This window comes from Coffea eugenioides, chromosome 11 (assembly GCF_003713205.1).
Source record: "Coffea eugenioides isolate CCC68of chromosome 11, Ceug_1.0, whole genome shotgun sequence".
NCBI classification, from domain to species: Eukaryota; Viridiplantae; Streptophyta; class Magnoliopsida; order Gentianales; family Rubiaceae; genus Coffea; species Coffea eugenioides.
Genome location: NC_040045.1, coordinates 25,660,881 through 25,684,298, shown reverse-complemented (window position 1 = coordinate 25,684,298; position 23,418 = coordinate 25,660,881). Strand labels below are relative to the sequence as shown.

The 23,418-nt window shown below is 38.9% G+C and overlaps 1 protein-coding gene and 1 pseudogene across 1 annotated transcript; both read left to right on the top strand.

Moving 5' to 3' along the window:
* The first annotated feature begins 3,542 nt into the window (after window positions 1-3,542).
* LOC113752131 lies at window positions 3,543-4,907 on the top strand. The gene has a single exon (XM_027296264.1). It carries the CDS (start codon window positions 3,543-3,545, stop codon window positions 4,905-4,907), a length of 1,365 nt encoding a protein of 454 aa, XP_027152065.1.
* A 4,228-nt stretch (window positions 4,908-9,135) lies between these two features.
* Window positions 9,136-16,914, top strand: LOC113752130 (annotated as a pseudogene).
* Window positions 16,915-23,418: the final 6,504 nt, after the last annotated feature.

The window sequence follows — 23,418 nt, the reverse complement described above, 5'->3', positions numbered from 1 at the left end:
AAAAAATAAAAAATGAGGTCTTTTTCTTATCCTGTTTATACTTTACTTTCATAATCGCTGTGTTTTGTAAAGTTAATTATAATACATAAAGACCCTAATTTGGGTCTTGGATTTTAATCCATCATCTGAATCCGAATCTTGCTGTTGTTAGGCACATGCTCCCCAGCTCGAGCTCCTTGCCAAGTTCAAGTTTTTTAGAAAGGATAGTTCATGTCCAAGTAAAATTTAAAGTTCATTTGGATTCCAATTTTTTTTCAAAAACTTTTTACATTTTCTATGATTATATTTTTTAATCACATTTTTACTCTCATTTACATCAAATCGTTATAATATAATTTTTTTACAAAAACTCCAAAACATAGTAATTCAAACACGCTCATTCACCTGAAGGACACTACTTGGCCAATGGTTCCACAACGGTGGAAATTAATTTATATATGGATTCTTGAGGCACTCATGAAAATAATTTGATCCCTAAGCAAATTTTTTTTAATTATTTATTGAATCATTAAGGTCCAATGCATTCTCTTTTTGGCAACGTGAATTAAGGTCGCTTGACTTTCATATAGTCGTCATTGTATTTTGGTTATTCATTTTAATTTTTTCCCATTTCAAATTGGGAATCAAACTACCATAACATTGCGCCTATTCCACCTAACTTAATCTATGGGTAAATGGTTTTGTCAATTGATGGTCTCACATTTAAATAAAGGATATTTACTTTAGTTACTTTAACTTTTATAGTTTCATAAAATCATTAAAGTATTATCTATTTAAGGCTTATTTTTCGGCTAAATAATATTTCATATTGTAAGCTAAAATAATTAACTGAAAAAATGATCCCCGGCACAAATAATTTTCCTTCCTCTCAATTTTTTTTAGACAGCTTGTTGGAAAAAGTTGCACCTGATAAATGTGATTCCATGAGATTGTAAGAAGTTTTACAGAGTTTAGCGGTGAAGTTTTTCGGAGTTTACCAATGGTTAAGATATTTTCATTTTAAGATATTTTCTTGGCAATAAAATGAGAAACTAGAAAGGAAAGAGGAAAACCCAAAATTAAAAGAATTGAAAGGCTAAAAAATTTGTATTTTAGGAAAGTGATTTGAATATTTTTTAAATTATTTAAGGAGAAGATAGATCTTTGCAATTCCTCTTTTTTTTTTTAATTTCAATCATTAAGGTGAAGATTTTTGTGGGAAAGAGGAAGAATTAAATAAAGAAGAAAGAGAAAAAGAAATAAAAAAAGGAAAACAAGGTAAATGAAAAGTCAAAATAATGCAAGGGCAATTTTGTCCTAAAGGGAGTTAAGTGAGCAAAATTAAAGGTTAGGGGGTAAACTGAGAAATGGGGTATTCTTTAAGGGGATAAAATATGACTAACCCTTATATTATTTTGGAAATTAACTCTGAAGTATGAAACCCACTTATCAAACACCCCTAAATGCCACCTTAATGTGAATGTAGTAATTGTGCAGATATTTTAGCTAAATTCAATCAATTTTGAACTAAGTATCAAGATGCGGCAAGGAAATTTTAGAATTTAAATTATGATTAATCTTTCTTACACACAATATATACACTGTCAATATTGAATGAATGGTAATTATGTAAAATTTAAATTTAAAATTTGATTTTTACACATATATCATAGATTCAACGGTGATCATATATACACTATCAGCATGCATAAAATTTACTCTTGAAACTATACTATACGTATAAGAAGTGATTGCGAAAGAACAAGAGGCTTAGACACAAAATATCATAGCTCTGTCAATGTCATAGTTTGCTGTAGTGGAATGGCGACGAAAAAAATATATTTTTTTTTTCTCTCTCGGGTTTCCTGTTTTAGAAATTTAGGGTTCTCTGGTTCCTCGTGCATGGCAGCCGCGGCTGCCCCCTCATCTCAGGGTGGGGGTCTGTCTTCTTCCCCTACGTTCAAGAAGAAGGCGTTTTCTGCTTTGTTCCAAGATCGGTTGCCGTCGGAGGTGGTGAAGGTCCAGGCGGCTGTCTCCACCCATCGTGGAGAGCCTGTGGTGGTTTTCAATGCGGCAGATATTGCTGATGTGGCGTCGCCGTTCCGCTTCACGTTGGTTGGGAAGTTTTCCAAGGGCCGTCCCCTTTTGCCTGAATTGCGTAAGTTTTTCTCTATGCTTGATCTGAAGGACTCAGTGTCTATTGGTTTCTTAGACGCTAGACATGTTTTGCTGCGATTTAATGGAAAGGCAGATTTTCTTCGTGTATGGGCAAGAAATGTGTGGTATGTTCATGGGTGTCCTATGCGGGTTTTCAAGTGGAGTTCGAAGTTTCATGTCGATAGGGAATCGTCCCTAGTTCCCGTTTGGTTCAGATTACCCAAGCTTCCTATCCATTTGTTTGCCAAGCCTTGTTTGTTTCACATTGTCTCCTGCCTGGGGAACCCGCTGTTTGTTGATGCGGCAACATCGTCTTTTATTCGTCCGAATGTGGCGCGGGTGTGTGTGGAGGTGGATCTGCTGAAGTCGCTTCCCTCTAGAGTTTGGGTAGACATGGGGGATGGAGATGGATTCTGGCAACCATTGATCCCTGAGAGCCTTCCAAAGTATTGCGGTTTTTACTATCGTCATGGGCATGAGGAGGGCCACTGCCATGTGAAGTTCCCAGAGATGCGAGTGTCGAAGGGGCCGACTCTGAAGGTCCCTGGTAGTGCTGTAGAATTGGATGATGGGGTAAGTTGATTGCATCTTCAAAGCCTCTGGTGGGTGCAGGGGAGTCGCTAGATGCGGCTGAAGGCTGTGGGGCTGCTGTTTTGCCTAGGGTGGAGGAGCCCCCTATGGCTTTGGAGGGAGCAGTTTCAGGGATGGGCTCTGATGCTCCGTTATTACCTGCGACTGAAGGTGCGGAGCAGATCACTTTGGCTCAGTCCCAACAACCTGGGCTTGCAGGTGCGGTTGCGCCGCGGGCATTAGAACGAACATTATCAGGCAAGTTGTGCTCGGATGCTCTGCTGTTGCCTGCGACTGAAAGTACGAAGAGCAGATCTTTTCTGCACAGCCCCAACAGCTTGGGCTTGAACGTACGGTTGTGACGAGGGGTGAGTTAGAATCGGGTTTGGGGTCAGCTGCTGCGCCAGTTTTGACAATAGATTTGGGTGTCCTGCCTGCCAATCCACCGTCGTCCCAGTTTCGAGTGGCGGAGCTGGTGGAGGAGGCGATTGCTTCCGCTGCTGACAACCTCATTCACAGGTTGGCTGATCAAGTAATCGACAACTCCGATGAGTCGTCCATAGAGGCTGACCTAGAATTGGGGGAGCTTGGGGGCGGTGGTCTTGAGCTGGCGGGTTCAGTGGAGCAGGTCAGGGTGGAGGTGAGGGAGCAGCAGGGGGCTATGGTCGCTAACCTTAATCTTTCTCCTCGCAAGGCGGATGTTAGGGATGCGGTGCAGACGCGGTTGGATGCTTTGGAAAACCCGGAGGAGTGGCATACGGTGGTGAGCCGTCGCAATAGGAGAAAAGGTGATTCACCCCCCCTTACTTTCTACGACCACGATCATGATTAAGGCTATGTTTTGGAACGTCAGAGGAGTGGATAATGCTCTCACCATTGCACGTTTGAGGAAGTTGAAGCGGATGCATCAGGTTTCTTTGTTAGCGATGTGCGAACCAAAGGCGGGTCGCGAGCGGCTTGATTTTATTCGGAATAGGCTGGGTTTTCGTCATGCTATCTCCAACGATGAGAGTCGGATTTGGGTGATGTACGGGCAAGACTATAGGTGTGATTTGTTGGTCGCCTCACACCAGTTCTTGGCGTTGGAGGTTACACATGCTGTTTTCCGTTGCTCTGTTGTAGCGGTCTTTGTCCATGCGTCGTGTGCCTCTCTTGATAGGGAGGCGCTGTGGCAACAGTTAGGAGAGGTGTGCCCTCAAGGGATGCCGGCAATTTTTTTAGGGGATTTTAACGTCATTGTCGGGGCGAATGAAAAGAAAGGGGGTCGCCCATTTCGTGCTAGGGAGTCGGAGCCTTTCCTGAGTTTCATGGAGGGTGCTGAGTTAACAGATTTAGGGTTCTCTGGGTCTCAGTTCACCTGGTGCAATAATCGTTGGGGCAGAGCCAGGGTTTGGAAACGCCTGGACAGGGTACTCGTTAACCAGGATTGGTTGAGTTTAGGGGTGAACACGACGGTGGCTCATTTGAATAGGGTTGCCTCTGATCATTCCCCCTTGTTATTGTCTTGTTCTTTGGCCATGGGTGGGGCGCCTAAGAGTTTTCGTTTCTTGGACGTTTGGAGGTCACATGCGGATTTTCATAATGTAGTTCGTCAAGCGTGGGAGGTGGAGTGTGATGGGCGGCCCATTCGGGTTCTACTCGCGAAGTTAAAGGCGGTCAAGCAGGCTTTGCGTACATGGAATAAGGAGACATTTGGCAACATTTTTGACCGTGTCAAGGAAGATGAGGCAACAGTGTTGGCACTGGAACGCTCTTTGGAGGAGTGTCCCTCGGGGGAGGGTGAATTCCAGCTCCTCCGGGCGCAAGGGGCGCTCAAGATGTCCCTGTTATGGGAGGCCGCTTACTGGCGTCAGAATGCACGGTTTCGGTGGCTTAGGGAAGGCGATGCCAATTCCAAATTCTTCCATGCGCAAGTAAAGCAGCAGAGGGCTCGGTCTTTCATCCATCGGATGAAGGATACGAATGGGGTATGGACGGAAGAGCCCTCCAGGATTGAAGAGATGGCGACCACTTTCTTTGCGGACATTTTGTCGCAACCAGGACATGGGCCGATGGATCTTTCGATGCTAGAGGTTATACCTTCGGTTATCACTGTGCAAGATAACATGGAGCTCCAGCAGTTTCCGACGGAGGAGGAAGTCAAGGCTGTGGTTTTTCAACTAGATGGTGGTAGTAGTCCGGGTCCGGATGGTTTCACATGATCATTCTTCACTTCATGTTGGGATATTGTGAAGGGAGAGGTTTATCGGGCTGTTTGTGATTTTTTTACAGGTGCGAAGCTGTCTTGGGGGTACACTGCTACGTGGTTGGCCCTGATCCCTAAGACTCCTGGGCCGTCATCCTTCTCAGACTTTCGCCCTATCAGCTTGTGTAACTTTGTTAATAAAATTATGTCTAAGCTGTTGGCGCGACGTTTGGAGCGTGTGTTGCCACGACTTATCTCGCAGCAGCAGAGTGGCTTTGTGAAGGGTCGCCAGATATCGGATAACATACTTTTGGCCGTAGAGATGTGTTCAGCCTTGGGGAAGAAGGTCCGGGGATCCAATGTTGTCCTTAAATTGGACATGGCCAAGGCATATGATCGGGTGTCGTGGAATTTCTTGATCCAGGTCATGCGTAGGTTTGGGTTTGGGGAGCAATGGCTGGATATGGTTTGGAGGTTAATTTCTTCGTGCCACTTCTCAGTATTGGTTAACGGAAAGCCGTGTGGTTTTTTCCGTTCGTCTCGGGGTCTACGGCAAGGGGACCCATTATCTCAAGCTTTATTTATTATAGCGGCTGAGGTGTTGTCTAGAAGCTTGAATGAGTTACCGGGGGAGTCGACGTTTGCCCCGTTCTTCGTGACGCGGGAATGCCCTCCTCTCACACATCTTGCTTATGCAGATGACGTAATAATCTTCTCCAACGGTGGTAAGCGGTCCCTTGGGTGTGTCATGCGGGTGCTGGAGGGCTATCAGGGGGTATCTGGGCAGTTGGTGAATGTTGCGAAGAGCTGTTTTCTGGTAGATAGGAAGGTCTCGTTGGTCCGTAGGAGGTTAATTGCGCAGGTCACTGGGTTCCCTGCTAAGAGTTTGCCAGTAACCTATTTGGGTTGCCCATTGTTTGGGGGGAGAAGAGTGAGGTCTTTATTCGCTGAGTTACTCTCCAAAGTATCTCACCGAATTTCGTCTTGGCAGGGCCGATGGTTATCAATGAGTGCGCGGGCATTGCTTATTAAGCATGTATTGTCGTCCATGCCGATTCATATGCTGGCAGTTTTGGAACCTCCAAGGGGGGTTATCTCTGACCTCGAGCGGATGCTTGCTAGATTCTTTTGGGGCGAATCGGAATTTGGTGCCAAACGTCATTGGGCGAAGTGGGAGAAGCTTTGCTTCCCGGAGGAGGAAGGGGGGGTTGGGTTTCGGTCCCTCCAGGCGGTCGTTGCGGCGTTCTCCTGTAAATTATGGTGGATGTTTCGGTGTGGTCAATCTCTTTGGGCGAAATTTATGAGAGCACGATATTTTGGGTCTCGACACCCGAATCAAGCTCCGTTTCCTGCTCAGCTGTCTGCTAGTTGCAAGCGTATGCTTGGGGTCCGGTCGTCGATGGAGCAATGGTTAAAGTGGGATCTGTCTAGGGGAGAGGTGGCTTTTTGGTGGGACAACTGGAGTGGTTTGGGCCCTTTGGCATGGCGGTATCCTGATTTGGCGTCAAATGCGATGGTCTCGGATTTTTTACGAGAGGGTCAATGGGACTACTTGGCTTTAGCGGGGTTCCCCTCGGAGATTATAGAAATGGTTCAGGGGTCCTTCTTTTGTTTTGGATCGGACCCGGATGCTTTGGTCTGGAGCTTGGATCCCTCAGGGGTTTTTTCGTTGAGGTCTGCTTATCAGCTTGTTCGCCCGGCTCGGGCTCGCTCCTGGGTGTGTTCCTATATTTGGCAGTCGTCCGTTCCACGGAAATTTTCCTTCTTCATGTGGCGTTTACTAAATGGCCATCTGCCAGTGGATGATGTGCTGCTGAAATTCCAGATTCATGGTCCTTCTAAGTGTCATTGTTGCTTGCCGGCCCAAGGTGAAACGTTGCAGCATGTGTTCTCTACTGGTCAATTGGCGGGTGTGACTTGGATGTTCTTTGAGCGCTCCTTAGGAGTGTCTGTACGAGGTGTGGCCGTTAGGTCTCGATGTTCTGATTGGTGGATGTCCCCTGTTAAAGGGAAGGCGCTCCGCTGGGTGTCCCGGATTCTTCCGGTCCTTATTCTATGGTTCTTATGGCGTGCCAGGAATGCATCCAGGTTTGAGGGGTGCAAGGTTTCTGGGGTTCAGGTTCGGGTTTCTATCTGTTCCGAATTGCAAAGCTTAGCTCAAATCCACTTTCCAGGGATCGCGCTTTTGCCTTGCCAGTGGGAGGGGTTCCTAGAGGTTTTGTCTTCGGCCAGAAGGGTGTTAGTAGCTAAGGCGGTGAGGTGGACTTTCCCTGTGGAGGGTTCTTTTAAGCTTAACACTGACGGTTGTTCTACGGTCGGTGGTAGTGGGGGCGGTGGGGTGATTAGGGATTCGAGGGGAAAACTCATTATTGCTTTTGCGGATTCTTTTGGCTCTCTGGATTCCTTGCAGGCTGAGGCTCGGGCTCTCTTGTTAGGGCTTCAGCTGGGGTACAGCTTAGGGATTTCGCAGATGTTTGTTGAATCTGATTGCTTGGTCTTAGTCAATTGTTTAAAGGGGGTTTGGGGGGTTCCTGCGGTGATTCGGCCAGTTGTTCGTGCTGTTCGTCTGGTTACTTCTGCTGGCCATCAGTTTGGTCATTGCTATCGAGAGGGGAACATGGTGGCGGACTCGCTCGCAACGTTTGGGGTGGAGTGTGGCTCTCGATCTATTTTCACGTCAGCGTCTCAGTTGCCCCTGCGCTCCAGGGGGCTTTTATCTCTGGACATGCAGAATTTTTGTAGTTTTCGTTTTTCTCTTAGGATGTAGGGATCTGGATGATTCCTTGGCGTTGTGTTCTGGTTTTGATGAATAAAACAGGTTTGTTTTAAAAAAAAAAAAAAATTTCATAGTTTGCAAAAGTTGTCTCAACCCCATTTTGTGGACTTGAGGCGGGCACTGTTCTGCTCTCATACCATCGCATGTGATATTTGTTTTTTTTTAATATACTATTTGATATACAAAATCGGAGGAGGGGCAGCCTGAAGATTTATGAACAAAATTTAACAAAAAAAATATATGGTTCAAATTATATTTTTTACACCATGTGTGAATCTTATAAAATTTTATTCTATAGTTATACATTATTAAAAATGAATTTCGTCGTATGTATACAAAGTTATATTTTATGCATTTTGCATAAAATTGGTCCAAACGGTTTTCTAACGAACTGTTTCGGCCCTTGTCCTACAAAATCATATTAATTAAAAAATTAGTTTTATATAAATAGAATATTTCATGTACAATCTACTGCAATGGTACACTAAATACTATAACAAATACAAAAACTCAATGGGATCGCACAGTACAGTGTCATAATACTGCTTCTCATTAAAAGAGATCCCAAAATGCATCCTCATCACGTAGCCCCCTAAATGTTTAATTGAATTAATTCACTCCTTGTGGTATTATAGTTTTTTCATTCACTCAAGTATAATTGGATCAACAGTCTAATTTCAAACTAAATTAAGCATGTACAATGCATATGATTTTGTGAATTAATCAAATTACCCCCATGTTCTCAATTACCAAAATTTTTAATTACTAGCTCCTGATAAAAAAATTTTCAAAATGATCTAGTCACTCCCGTTGTTAAAAATTCTAATTTTTTGTAGCTTTTAGTTAATCACAGTTGAATGTAATTTTACTATATATCAGCTTATGACTACTAATCTCGTCATGTTTGTCATAATTTCAAAAAATGTAATTATTAAGTACATCGTGCTTCATATTTCATTTCATAAGTTTAAAAGCTATTATATTAGCACGTCTTGACTTATTTTATTAGTTTAAAAGATTGTTTAAAATTTTTTGTGACATTTTATATAGCATGGGGGTGGATTTGTTGGTTTACTCATGAAGCCATGTGCTTTGCACGTGCCAAATTCAACCAGAAATTGGGCCATCCGCCCAAATTATACCTAATGGAGAAATTTATAATTGCATAAGGGGCGAATTGATTCAATTAAACATCAAGGGGTTTATTTGGAATTAACCCAAAATGGTTACGTTCCTCTCCTAACGCACGCTGACCGCTAACTGCTTTATCCCGCCAAATCAACTCCCAAACGTCTCTTTCTCCAGCACAAACAAACTCCCGTTCTCTTCTCTCAAGGTCAGTTTTCTCTCGCTCTCATTTCAGAAAATCGTGTACTTTAATTCTTAATTTTACCTGGTTCGATGCATTTATACTTGTGTATGCATTCCAAGTTGGAAAAGTATTGACTGAGCATCCATTTTGCCATTGATGGGGTTGGATGGAGTTGGCGGTGGTTCATCTACGAATGGTTGGTGTATTCCGCAACCCTGCTGGGGGAAGGGAAGTTACGATGTGTGTAGTTTAGGGAGCTATTGGTAATTGAAATCAATGGTGGGGCGGCTTGTAGGGATCATGGGAGGAGGGATGGTCAGGGGCCTGAGTGATTATTAGAGAAATTGCAGGTGGGCAGCTCGTGGCGGAGGAGATTTTTCCCTTTAAATTGATGTCGTCAAGATTACTTGCTGGACTATTGACTATATTTGTTGTTTCAGTTTCTATATTGTTTCGTGTAATTGAACACGGAGCAATTGTTGAGGCCCCGGTCCAGGAAAGGGTGGGGTGTGACGGGAATTTTTAGCACCACGAATGCTGTGAGGTGCACCTTTATTCCTTTTTAGCACTTCTTATTTAATAGGCCTCACTGTACAGAAATGTTCGCGTTTCTTGTGTGGATTTTATGTTTTCAATCTAAGTGCAGCAAGGTTTGCTTATTAAGTGTTTGATGTTTTTGTTTGCAGAATGGAGTTTCTACGATCTATTAAGTGTTTGTGTAGATGAAAATTTGATGGATATGATTTTGGAAGATGGATTGTTGCATTTCTGTAATTATTTGTGGGGACTGCATGCATAGTTTCCATTAATTTTTTTTATTGTCTTGTTAGTTCATTGAATCTTGATCCCACCTTAGGTGAAGATCTGCTATTTCCTATTGATGTTATGGATGTCAAATTAATTCATTTGCAGAAAATTGGATTATAGTTTTAGTTTGTCATGTTTTGTGATCTTTATCCCTTAGCTGAGAACATTTTAAGGTATGATGTTTGTGTAGGGCAATTGTATAATAAAGAGCAGCTAATCTATTCTACATTACTCCATAAAATAACTTAGGCATACTGGAAACCACAGTCTGGCATCATATGGAGTATGCTACTGTGTCAAATTTGTGCAAAAGAATTGATTCAAAATGTCTTTATTTCAGTTCTAAATACTACTAACTTCTGTTATGGGGCTCCATATGGCAAACAATAGGCACTAGGGTGTGGGACTTCAGCTGGCCACACGTGCCGCTAGATTTCATATGGTTAACCAACGAAAATCAGCGGGAACAGGTGCCGCTATATTTCAAACTGACAACTTCACTTCATGATCACGGTTACCAGCAAAGCTTCAACCTCGATTCATGTAGTATAGACTCTCAATGGCAATCTTGAAAGCAAACCGAGGAGCATAATATATGGGCTCAAATCCTGTCTACAAAAGAAGTGTGTTGCCTTGTGTTCCATCACTGACAAACCAAAATAGAGGTCCAATGGTCATATTCCAAATGATAGTCATAGTAAAACAACATAAAAAACATAATTCAGAGGAAGAATAGGTGGAGAGAAAAGTCCATTGTGTAGTTCAGGTGATGTCATGGTGGGAAAGTAGAATGGCGGCTGAGGTAGTTGTTAATGTAGATGGGATTTTGTTTGGGATGCCCTTACCGACTATGAGCAGCTTGCTGATTTCATTCCCAATCTTGTGGGTATGTAAACTCATACACACTTTTTTTCCCCTTCCAATTGATGGCAAACTTTGAGTAATTTTAAGCTTTTGGTAATGCTGCTACTGGACTTGCATTTCTATGGTTCTTTTTTTATTTCTTGGTTAAGGATGCTACAATCTCTTCACTAGCATAATTTGCTATCCTTAGAGGAGAAGTGAAAAAGAATGTACTCTGCAGCAGCAGTTCACAATTACAAAGAGCTCGGTTGGCTTGTAATTGAAGAATAACTGGAAATTAGGCTTGTTTCTATTGTTCTAGAAAAGGTGTGATTCACAAAAACTTAAATGCTTTAGAATGCAGAAATACACAATATAAAGTTAATGATAGTACTTCACTTTTTCGTCTCAGAATATTGGGATATGAATAAGGGACTATTTGTATGCACAGCATTTCGTTTTGAAATCTTTTGCCTCTAGAGGATTAAGATGATTCTGACTTAGTAGTACAAGTCACCAGCAATGGACCATTTAATGTAGTAATGGAACGTCATGCTATATCAGGAAAAAAAATGGTAGACAGCTACCTTGTTCATTATATTCCCTGAAAATCTTTCCAGAATTTATTTGGAATTTTGTGGAAGCATAAGTTTAAAGGGCCCCAATCAATCCTAGCATGTGTTTGTCTCATATGTCCGGATGATTTATGGCATTGCTCATATTACAAATGTCCTTTTAAGCTCTAATGGTTTCGTTGGACTGTGGTTGTTCAAGAGTCTATCAATGGAGATATAGTGTAATTAGAGTTTACTTCCTTCGACAATATTGCACTAAAAAACTTCACTGGATGAAATTGCTTTGCAGGAATTAGATATGCATTATGATAATGCTTTAGAATTGTCTCTTGTTGCCCTTAAATGTTCCATTGCCTTGAGCATTAGAAGCTTCCTCTGGTTCTTGTCATATAATAAAAAATTGCAATCCTTTTGCTCTTTCAACCTCTGTTAATATGTACCTTTATACTCCATCAACATTTTCTATGGGTCATATTCAATTTGATTATTATTTTCTGTAATATCACCTTCAGCCTCTTGGGAAATGATGGATATTTTAATGTTCAATCACTTTATGGTATGCTTCATGTGCTACTAGTTTCCTGTAAATGTGATTGTATTAATTAATTGATTCTTTTTATTCATAACCATTTGTCAGCAGGAGAATTCCTTGTCCACATCCTGGATGTATTTGGTTGGAGCAGAAAGGCTTGCAACGAGCTGTTTATTGGCACGTAGAAGCTTGGGTTGTGTTGGATCTCCAAGAGTTTCAAAATTCAGTAAGCATGTTGAACTACGCGATGGCATCCATTTTAGATGTCCAGTTAAAGATACCAAAATTTGTATTAAGCAACAGATGGGAACTAACTTTGAAAACCATCTCCAATCATAGATTTGCCTTATGTTACTCAATATGCCATAACTGTATTTTTTCAGTCTACTATATGAGCTGCAATTTGCTTTTGCATCTGTTACATTGAAACTTTCTCCAAGTGAAGAATGTTTAAGTATTGAACTTTGATAAAGATATGAGTAGGGTAAAGGTGACTATACAAGGTTTGACCGTGGGACCCTGAGGGATCTTGAAAAATATTTTGACCATTCAAGGAGCTCCATGATATTAGTTATGATGCATAAGATTTTAGAGCTGTCCTATCCTTCTATATTCCATCATTTTATTACTGATATTATGCAGGAGAAATTCTAATAACAAAAGAGCTCCTATCATATCCATCTTCCTTTCCTATTATTTTCATTTCCTGACGAGCAATGCTTCTAAGAAACTCAATTCGTTTGCACCTTCCCTTAGTTGAGAAGTTAACAGGAAGGCAAGGCAGAACTGGTATTTCCACTACTTTTAAGGACAAACAAGACTTTTCCAAGAATTTATCTGCTTGTCCTTTCTGGTAGAGTAGGTAACTGTAATTAGGCATACTTGTGTGATAACTTTATCTCAGTTTTTAACTATATGCAACTGACTTTTATTTAGGCAAATGATTGTGAACTCCAGTTTTTCATGGTTGATGGTGATTTCAAGAAGTTTGAAGGAAAATGATCTGTCAAATCTGGTAAAAGGTAAATTTTGTGGTAACATATTTTGCACCTCCTTCCTGGTGATTGTGTTTCTAAGGATGATTACAGACTCAAAGTATCATTTGGTTCTTAACATTTTTGGCAATCCATGCTGTATTTGCATCTAATTGGCAAACATGTACCTCAAACTGTGCTAAATAATTGATTAATGAACCTTAGCTGAGGGACGCCAATGACTATTCTCATATTCACTCCAAAAAAATGGTGCAAAAGATTGAAACTGAATGAAGGAGCATAAAGTCATACGAACTTCATGAAGGCAAGGATTATCTGGCCCCCAACAACAAAAAAAAAACTTTGTAATATATTTAACATCAAGGTGGTCATTGCAAAAATTATTAAAATAATATCATAATGATGAATGAATCCCATGGTACTCTTGCATAAAAATGCAGCCTCTTCTTTTGGAGTCTTTATTCAATGAAAATGATATTGTTTACCTTTACATAGCATTGATAAGCTTCTTTAAATGCCACCTTGACATGGACAAACATGCCCTGAAATTTTGGTCATCCTCTACATCTTGCTTGCGATGTAATCATATTTACTTCCTTTCTTGCTTCCTTTTTACAGTTGCAAGATGATGGTGGCTTGATCCAGAATAAGTGTTCTTTGATGCAAATCTTCTACTTTTACCATGAATGTTGCATAACAAACCATTGACATCACATAATACTGTTTGCAGCATTAACAATTTGAACTTCATGACTGATCTGGATGATCACATCTAATAATTGTTTTAACTTTACGCACTTCTGTTGTTGTTGTCATGTATCTTGAACTTGCATCTTAATCTTCTTATGCAGAGACAAATATATCATATTTACGAGTCATTTATTTTATTTTATCTTATTTTTTCATTACAACTCCATCTTTTACCATTATAAGAAACTGATAAATAAAATAATTACCACAAGCACTGGCCTTTATTTCAATATGAGAGATGATTCCTTTATCACAAGATATCCAGATTGTCTGCTAATCATAGAAAGAAGAGCAAATTATCTGGATGGCCACCAAACTTTTTAGAATCGTTGAGTTTTGACTATTGAACTATTAAAAGTCTGGTTTTGGCCATTGAACTATCTAAAGTTTAGATTTGGGGCATTCCGTTAGATTTCATCGTTAAACATGACAGATCTGAGTGCTTGCATGATTCACAAGACAAGAAAAGGGCATAGTTAACGATTAAATCTAACGAAATGACCCGAAATCTAAACTTTAGATAGTTCAGTGGCCAAAACTCAACGATTCCAAAAGTTCAGTGGCCATCCGGATAATTTGCTCTAGAAAGAATGGCAAAATTCTTTCTTTGCTCTTCAATTATGCTACAGTTGGGTCACACAGTTGTATGAGGTCCTGTTTTGGATGGCTTGGTTTATGTATGATACTGCAATGGTAAATCATCAAGGGCTTTTTCACTTAGTATAGGCAAAATGTAACTAATAAAATCACTTCGTCACTAGTCAGAATAGGCAAACAACTGATACAATTACAACTAAATAGTTTATTTAGATAAGCTTTAAGCAAATGATGTCTAAAGGTGATCAGCTTCTCTTTCAGTCACACAAATGATGCAGACAATATTTTTTTTCCTTTGGTTTATAATATCCTCTTTGTGGACTTGGCAGGTCCTCAATGACTACTTTGAGTTATGACCTAAATGTCACACATCAACATTCAATTTTCCTGCAATTTTCTTGGAGAGAATCATCAGTTTAGATCTTCCAGTGAATCTTCAAGCCTTGGGTAGCAAAGCTGAAAGTAGTTTCAAGAACAGCCAGAATTCATTGACCGATGAAGCTCCTCCAGTTACAACATTAGCAGACTCCCTTACTTCCACAAGTTCAGATGTCAGTGGTGTTACGCCTGACAAGAGTGATTTTTCCACTGGAGAATTAAAAGAAATTAGTCAAGGCTACCTTGAGCCCCTTATCTCCAGCAACAAGTGAGTTAACAGTAACTGGGCAGTATTTGTTAAAAGTATGCAAGCTTTATAAGCCATGTATGGTAGATGAAGTTCATCTCCGTAGATTTGATGGACTTTTGGTAACTGATGACTCTTCAGGAAACCTTGCATTTACCTGTGAAAGCCATGTCTGAGAAAGCTGTCTAACCCATCATTTGGTCTTCTTGTGAAAGAAAATGGAGGTGTTCACCGTTGTGTTATTGCTAGCATCACTGTAAAAGCTCCAGTGTGTGAAGTTTGGAATATTTTGGCCGAGTATGGGAGATTCCCTGAGTAGGTAACATAAGCTTTCAGTGGTGACCTCTGAATCCTGGAGAATAATAGGTAAACTAATATGTTTTGTGCATGTCCTTTTCAGTAACCTGAAATCATTGTCCATGTTTTAATTGATCTTGAACCATACAATAACTGGATCATCATGTGATAAGTGACATTTTCTCTGTAAATAGAGTGCTATTCATTCCCGGACAAATTGAATTTATTGAAAGCTTCAGTTTTGCAATACAAAAAAGAATACTAAGCAATAAGAAGAAAATATGCTAAACCTCACAGGAGTAGAAATTTAGGCACTAGAAACTGCCGTCTTGAAAGAAATTAAACTATCTTCATTGCACGGTCTCTAGATTCAAAATCTCTTGGTCCTCTCTTTCCACCCCATATTAGAACAAAAGTCAACACAGGATCATTGTTGGGAAGAGTATGATAGTTTATAGTTTTAAGCACAGACTACAGAATTTGGCAACCTTGAGAAAATTGTTAGCTTAAAAAGTTCTAATTAGCAAGAGAAAACGAGATCTTCTGAATACTCTGCATGGTCTAGGTATTTTTACATATATGAGTCTAGAAGGATATGGTTTCACTTGGTATGTTATTTAGCTTAATGATATCTAAAAGGGAGAATAAAACTGATTGCAGTATCTCTTTCTTATTCTCATCCTTGATTTTATTCTTTTGAGATTAAGGAATCATGAAAGCTTTGCTATCTATTATAATCACTAAAACAAACTGAAACAGTTCACATCTACAAGGAGTCTAAGGTTGTAGGCTTTCAAATAAAGAGGTTGGATCCATTGAGTATGATAAGGTCTGCAAAGAGGTTGGATCATTCTGAGTTAGAGCCCCAATGCTTTTTTAGCTGGAACCATGGTGCTTAGCCCATGCAAATGATTATTCTGTGTTTAATTATAAAACAACGGCCCCTGTTGCTTTTGAACCCCCTGTTGTTTTTGAACACTTACCTCATTTAACTATCAAACTAGAGTGGAAAAATAAAGAAATTCATGCAACTGTGCATGTGGGGAGAAAGAGAGACAGGGAGAGAGAGTGACAATAGTAGTAGTAATGGAATGAAGATTGGCATATTACAGGATAATAAAAAGAGAGGAAATTTTTATATGTTTCCTCTGAAAGACATCTTCTATGTACACACTGTACATAAGAAAGGTTTTATATTTTGGATCCAACATCAACAAAACTTTCTCTTTATTTCCTTTTAACTGGTGCAGGATGGTTTCGAACTTAGCTATCAGCAAGATTCTGTCACGCGAGTATAATAAAGTTCGCAATCTTCAGGTAAAAACTTCTGTTTTTGCACTAACAATTAATGGTGAGATATCAAAAAGTAAAGTAATTGTGTCCATGTTTGTCTCATATGTACAAATCTTATTGCTGGATGCAAGGGTTTACTACATATGGTACTTCATGCGCGTGTTGTACTTTACTCGTGTGAAGTACTTGAACAAGATAGTAGCTTTGATCAGGTTGAAGGCGATTTTGATTCATTCAGAGGGAAATACAATTTAGTGTGTAAGGATTACAGAATCGAAATTAAAGGGTTAGAATTCTAGACCTTAACATACTTGCAACAGTGTGCTTGACTTCTCTATTGGAATCTGTGTGCTGGATTAATGTCTAATTCTACAGATAAGTTGATTGCAAAAGAGTTGGGGAATGGACCCATCATTCGTGCCCAGCAGAAAAGCTTTTGAGCAAGCAGGTGCAAAAAATACATTTCATCTTGATTTCTTGTCATTTCAGTGATAAAATTTTATGCTTTACTTATAACCAGGAAAAGACTCAACTTTTGCACTAGCTGGTCTAGCTTGTTCTTATGCATAAAAAAGTTTGACAAACTCTTATTTGTAATCCTTTTATACACACGAAATGAAGTGTAGATATGCTAGAGTGATCCTGATGTGGAACACCATCAGAGCATGTAAATGTCTAAATAGTTCTTCATGAAGTTTCACGTCTTCTTTCACTTAAGGTAAGGCATCCTAGCAGACAGGCAAGCTTAGCAAGCTTAGCCTTATATTTCGCAAAACACTCAGAAGTGGCTGACAAAAGTGAAGGAATTTGACATAAATTGGGTGGAATGATGTCTGTATCTGCGGTTCTTGATAAATATGTATTCGCTATAAATTAATCAAAAATTTCAGTGGTAAGGAAGAGTAAGATTAGTTACAGACCATGTTTCAATATAATCAGAACATTGTTTTGCATTTTGTGGCCATTAAAAAGAAGTATTTGACTTTTTTTTAAAAAAAATTCTCAACGATCATAAGGTCATTCCTTAGAAACCTGTCCAATGCTTTCAACCAAATCTTCTATGCCAACTGGTGTTCCAAGTGATGGTGTTTTCAAGAAATCAATTTCCGTCATCTATAATGAATAATGGTGTCTGAGAATTCATTATGGATAAAAAATAAATGATACAAAATTTTTGGTGTCTACACAACCTATGTAGCATTAAACAAAACTAATTTAATATCAATGCATCTATCATTCATTTCTCATATAATCCTTGATTCAATCATAGTAGATCTTCCATAATGAGAAATAAGCATTGTGGTTATCATTCAACAACAATACAAAATCCTTGACCGACTATTAACCGAGCAAGTATCCCAACCCAAACGCTTGAGACCTATCAATGGTCTAGGAAAAAGACTATCCTAAGAGATATGTTGCTTTTTTCTTTTTAATCCACTGGATGGTATAAATCTTAAAAAAAAAAAAAGGATCAAGTTGTTTAAGTAAACGGTAACAATGCAAAAGGAATTATGTTTCCATTATGGTATTTCAGTAGTTACATATATATATATATATATATATTGCTTTAATGAATGACGGAACTACGGTCCAACACGGCGGCCCAATTATGGAGCGGGCCTTTTACATGAAATGAATTTAATGTGAATAAAGGGGAAAAAATAAAAATGTTACTTTGACCACTGCTCTCCCACAATGATTTCTTTCGTAGTAACTCTAACTTCCCACTTTCTTTCTCGATCTGACAACTCAGTAGAAAGTGATAACCATTTGGACCAACATATGCTGCCACGTCACTATTACGAGTTTGTTAGCAAAATTTTGGTACCATGCTCCGAAACTGAGATTGCATCTTTTAGGTTATCCCAAGCATCTGTTAACCAAATGTCGTCGAGGACTATCAAACATCTCCTAGCTTGCAAGTGCAGTTGAAGAAGCCTTTCTAGTCCATCTTGTTTGCTCGTCATAATCAGATTTCTTTGTTCAGGAATAAGCTTGAGTAGAATGTCTTGCAAGAGATCGTTTGGTTGCCATTGTTGTGACACACAAACCCAAGTTAAACCTTCAAAATAATGCTTCTTTCTTTATTTAATATGGCTTCCCTTTTGTTTAAAGTCATTAGATGTTGTTTGGAATGTAATTTTCTAACGAAAAATTTTTATGTGTTTATTGAACACATTTTTAAATCACTTTTTTACGTTATATATATCAAATCGGTATAGTATATTTTTTTATAAAAACTCTTAAAAATAATAATCCAAACGGAGCAACTTTTGATTGGTTGGGGATCAAACTATGCACTTTTGAGGTCCTTAAACCCAAAAGCACACATGATTTAATGGATGTTCATGATATAAGTATATAACATGGCTCTAACACACCATACTATATAAGAGTTGATCTTTCAAGGCCTTTAAGCCCAAACGTTTCATATGATTTGTATAGTCCTTGTCTATTAATCTAATATTTTTCCGCAACATAAATGTAAGGTTAAATCACATTTTACCCTACCGTGGTCTAATGCTTTTTGACAAAACTCTCCTATGATTTTAAAAGTTACGTATAACTCTCTCATAGTTTAAGCTAAATTGTCAAAATAACGGAATTTACAATCCATAACGAAGTTAACTAAAATATAAAAAGTACCCTACATAAAACTGAAAATTACTAACAATAGGGGGGTTATATATATATTTTTTGAAAACTATAGTTGGGTTATGTGAAAAAGTATTAAATTATAGGGGGTAAAGTGTATTTTATCCTAAATGTTACTGGAGCTGTAGGCCATGGTAAAACCTGGTTCATGTGTTGAATAATGCGTTTTTAAGTACAAAATTAGGGCATTCCTATGAAAGAAAATGATTATATTAAACAGGGCTGGAAATTTTGTTTTATACAATCCAGTTATGTTTCTCTTTCTTTTTATTTCCATCATCCTTGATGCCCAGGTATTCGGCCAAGAAATTCAGCAGAATATTTGTCTTGGCCAGTCGTTTGATGAATGGGAAGGGGAAGAAAAGCACAATATGGCAATCTATTATGCTACCACAACAATTGCAGCAACTACAGCAAAGTGACACAAATTTTGTTAAAAATTATACCACACAAGATGCAGCAAAAGGAATTCCATTGTCAATGTGACCTTAGTTTAGTGATTAAAGTTGAGATTCCAGGAATTAAATGTTCCAAATTCAAATCTTCTGCCCTTGCCCCTCCAACGTCCCGCTTCTTAAGTCCAATCTCTCCCTTATTGTGAAAAAATTTCCGTTGATACCCAACAATCCTACAAATTATAATAATCGTTATAACATTAGCTTTAATTAAGTAACAGGAGGGTGGATTGTCCTGAATGTGAGCGATAATCAACTACTTCAGGATCCCAATCCATCACAACATCTCTCTGTATTGCTGGTGGATCCTCTTTCAATAGCTTTCCCTTTGTGCAAAACAAGCATGAACATTAAGTTTATGGCAACAGGAGGGTGGATTGTCCTGAATGTGAGTGTTCATCAACTAATTTAGGATCCCAATCCATCATGACATCTCTCTGTATTGCGGGTGGATCCTCTTCAATAGCTTTCTATTTGTGAAAAACAAGTGTGAATATTAGGTTTATATTAAGGGCCATGACTAAAAAGCCCATAGGCGAAAAAGAAATAGAAGAAAAAAAAAGAAGAAAAAAAAGGAGAACAAAGATTTAAAAAAGAACATAATACGCATACAAATACGCTTCTTCAGCCCAAATTAGGTAGTCTCACAAAGTGCATAAGCACTTGGCAAATATGTCATGTCGATGTTGTACAAAGAATTAAACTGAACAGCCTTGATGGAATTAACATGTGCTCTGAGTGTTGGCTTTACCATGAGTGAGTCTTAAAGGCAACATGATTCTTCCTTATCACAGAATTTTCCTAAATATTGGAGCTTAGACCAACATATTGGAATCAATTCCTGATTCATAGGGATGGCAATGTAAAATAATTATAATTACATGGGAAACACTAATAGTTTAAACAATTGATATGTATTGTTTACTCCCGATAACATTGTTCATTGGTACAATCAACGTTAACACATATAAAGCCATTGAATTGTTGTATTTAAGAAGGATCATGTCTAGCCATGCCCGAAAATGGAAAAACAAGCAGAATCTTTGATTTTATGGTAGAAGATGGAAGCTACTCAAAAGTAATGAACTTGCTATTCTCCACCAAATTCCTTAATTAGTCATGAAACAAGAATTGCGTTCAAAGATGTCCAAGGAAGAATGAATAAATAAATAAACAATCCGAAGCTAAAACTAAAGTAGACTCCACAAAGAAATATGTATAATCCGGTTGCATTCAGAAAGGAAAAAATAGAAATTAAAAAGCACAATACCCAAAAAGAAAAAGAGAGAGAGAAAGAATTTAATCTTGTTGGTGAAGTATTAATGCATTATTGAACTTGAGATTGGAAGCTGAAAAAAAGGGAGTTGTAAGAACGGTAAACAAAAAGTTTAAGTAGGGAAAATTAAAAGTAGAAATAGAGTACCTGCTGATTTCGAGTGAAGGTACGTGACTAATTTTATCATAATTTGGATATTGTTCATCATTCGTTATTAGAACACTAATTGTGACTTGAGGCAAATTCACAAGTTATAGTTGTTTTAGGGTAGTTGTCAATCTCAACCCATCTGAAATCATTTCCAAAATTTTACAATTTTGAAGATGCAAACTTAAAAGCTTAGGTATGGCCCCTTCATCCGCCTTCCGCTTCTTTAGCTTAGGCAAACATGATGTTTCAGCTAAAGAAATCATGTTGAGTGCCAAATCATTTCTTGGTCTAAAAAAGAGTTTGAACAAAATAATGGTGTGGAACAAAATAGGAGAAGCAAATCCAACATTGGATCCTAGATAAGCAGGCATGGATCCAGCACCAAATTGAAGACAGAATCAAACTTGAAAAACAGAACACTGGATCCAACCCTGTTTGGACCAGATTTGACGACGGTTCCCACAACGGATCTACATTGCAGTTTGTAATGATCTCACATCGGCTAGGGAGGGAGTCTGGGCTGCTTTGATAAGTTTGTAGTGATTTCTCCCACCTCGACGAGGCCTTTTGGTGAGGTAGCCTGCGGGTGCCTGTTGTGTTGTCCAACACTACCAAGAACAAAACCCATGGCCCCACGGGGTGTCAAACTGTGGGACAATATTATCGAGGGACTGTTAGACAGTTTGGAGCAATTAGGGTTTAATTTGAATGTGACAGCCCCACCTTCCCCTAAGGCGAATCAAAGGGTTTGGCGGACCGCCTACCCAGCTCTCGCCAGGACTCGATCACTCTCGTCAAATAAAAAAAATATAACCTCAAAAAAAAGAAAACAAAAAAAAAAACAATTCCCAAACTTGAAACGCATACTTACATTCATTTCTATCTCAAAATATTACAATTCCCAATATAACGAAAGTTCTCAATTCCCAAGAAATCCAACCCTAACTGAGCACTAGAGCGAGTACAAAAGTAAAATTCAAAAGAACTAGACTAAGCTAGTCTATACCAGTTTCTCACCCTTGGTCGCATCCCCCGTAAGGAAAACAAAACTAACAGAATGAGCTAAAAGCCCAGTGAGGTCTCGTACGCACAATTAAAGCGATTAAATAAGGACATTAATCAGATAATAACAAGTCATCCAGAAACATTTATAATATAAAGCAATGATAACATATTCATTAAAAGGATACATACTCACGTGGAGCCCTTCATTCATTCATTCATTCCACCAATCATTTCCTTATTCCTCCAGCATTAAAATAATTTCATTTGTAAGTGAAAACTCCTCCATTGTTCTTGCCATTCATTCCTTCATTTCATTTTCCCCCCTACTGGACATTGACCAGTCTCTACCAGATTTCGTGGTCATACTCGAGTATACCAAACGTTCATTAACCCAGGGTCACCAAATCGCCCGACCGAGTCCGCTTCTGGCTCGAGTCGACCGGCAACGAAGGGCAAGGGCCCAGTTCAGCCAAAAGGCTTACATTCATGCGCAAGTAACATTTAATCATTCATTCATTGAAAATTTCACATTTGTTTAGGTCGAGTGCGATAAAGTACACCCTCGCCTAGCAAAATTCATTTTGGCAATCATTAAAACATTTAATATTTAATCAAACATTCACAAATAATCACAACAATCCACATAAACATAGGAAACATATCGTACAAAGAACACTCATCTATTTAAGTAAAATAACGTCCAAAGTTTCCTTCCGGATAATACCCTCAATCACCAAGAAACCTTAATAATAACCAAGAGAAAATATTATAGTTAAACCATCCAAATCTTAGGTGAACCAAAGAAAATCCGAATAACTACTAGTACAAAGTATAAGTATAATTTTGGAAGTGAAAAGAGTACATCTACATAGCCCTCGAGTGCAAATTTGGGCAGCACGCCCTTTGTATTTACCTATTTTCCAGCCATTTATGACTTCATTATTTTTCTCAATCAGCTCCAAAGTCACACATAGATAATCCCATTACAATAGCCATTCAATAGGCTCAATGTCATACAAGACAAAATCAAGCTAGGAACATATCCGGAAATGAAGTTTAAGTCATAAAACAAAAGATAGATTTGACGTCGCTTAGCGTATCGGACACAACCGAAGCTACACTTATCGGAATGGTGTGAAATTTATACTGTTTCGAAGCTAAGATAAAGGGCTACAACTTTGATGAAAGCCACTCAGTCCAGTTCATAAATTATCCAGGTCAAAATTTCCAAGTACAAAACCAGAATCTCACAATCAGGCTAGTTAACCGTACTATATGTAAACGACAATAACTCAGGCTACCGAAGTCCGATTGAAGCGTTTTCAGGGTTGTTGGAAAGCTAAGACATAGGACTACAACTTATGTATTTTGGCTAAATGTTAATTCAGTACGGATCATGGTGAACAGACGCTGTCAAATTGGTGAAATGTCAAAATAGTCCACAGAGCTCTATCTATGGCAGTCAAGGGTATTTTTGTCTTTTCACATGATACAGTGATCGGATTGAGCTGAAATTTTACAGGCAGTTATAAAACATCATTTCCTAAAACTTTCATGTTTTGAACTAAGCCCAATTTGGCC

Coding starts and splice junctions, on each gene's coding strand:
- LOC113752131 (XM_027296264.1), top strand. CDS start 3,543: ATGTTTTGGAACGTCAGAGGAGTGGATAATGCTCTCACCATTGCACGT.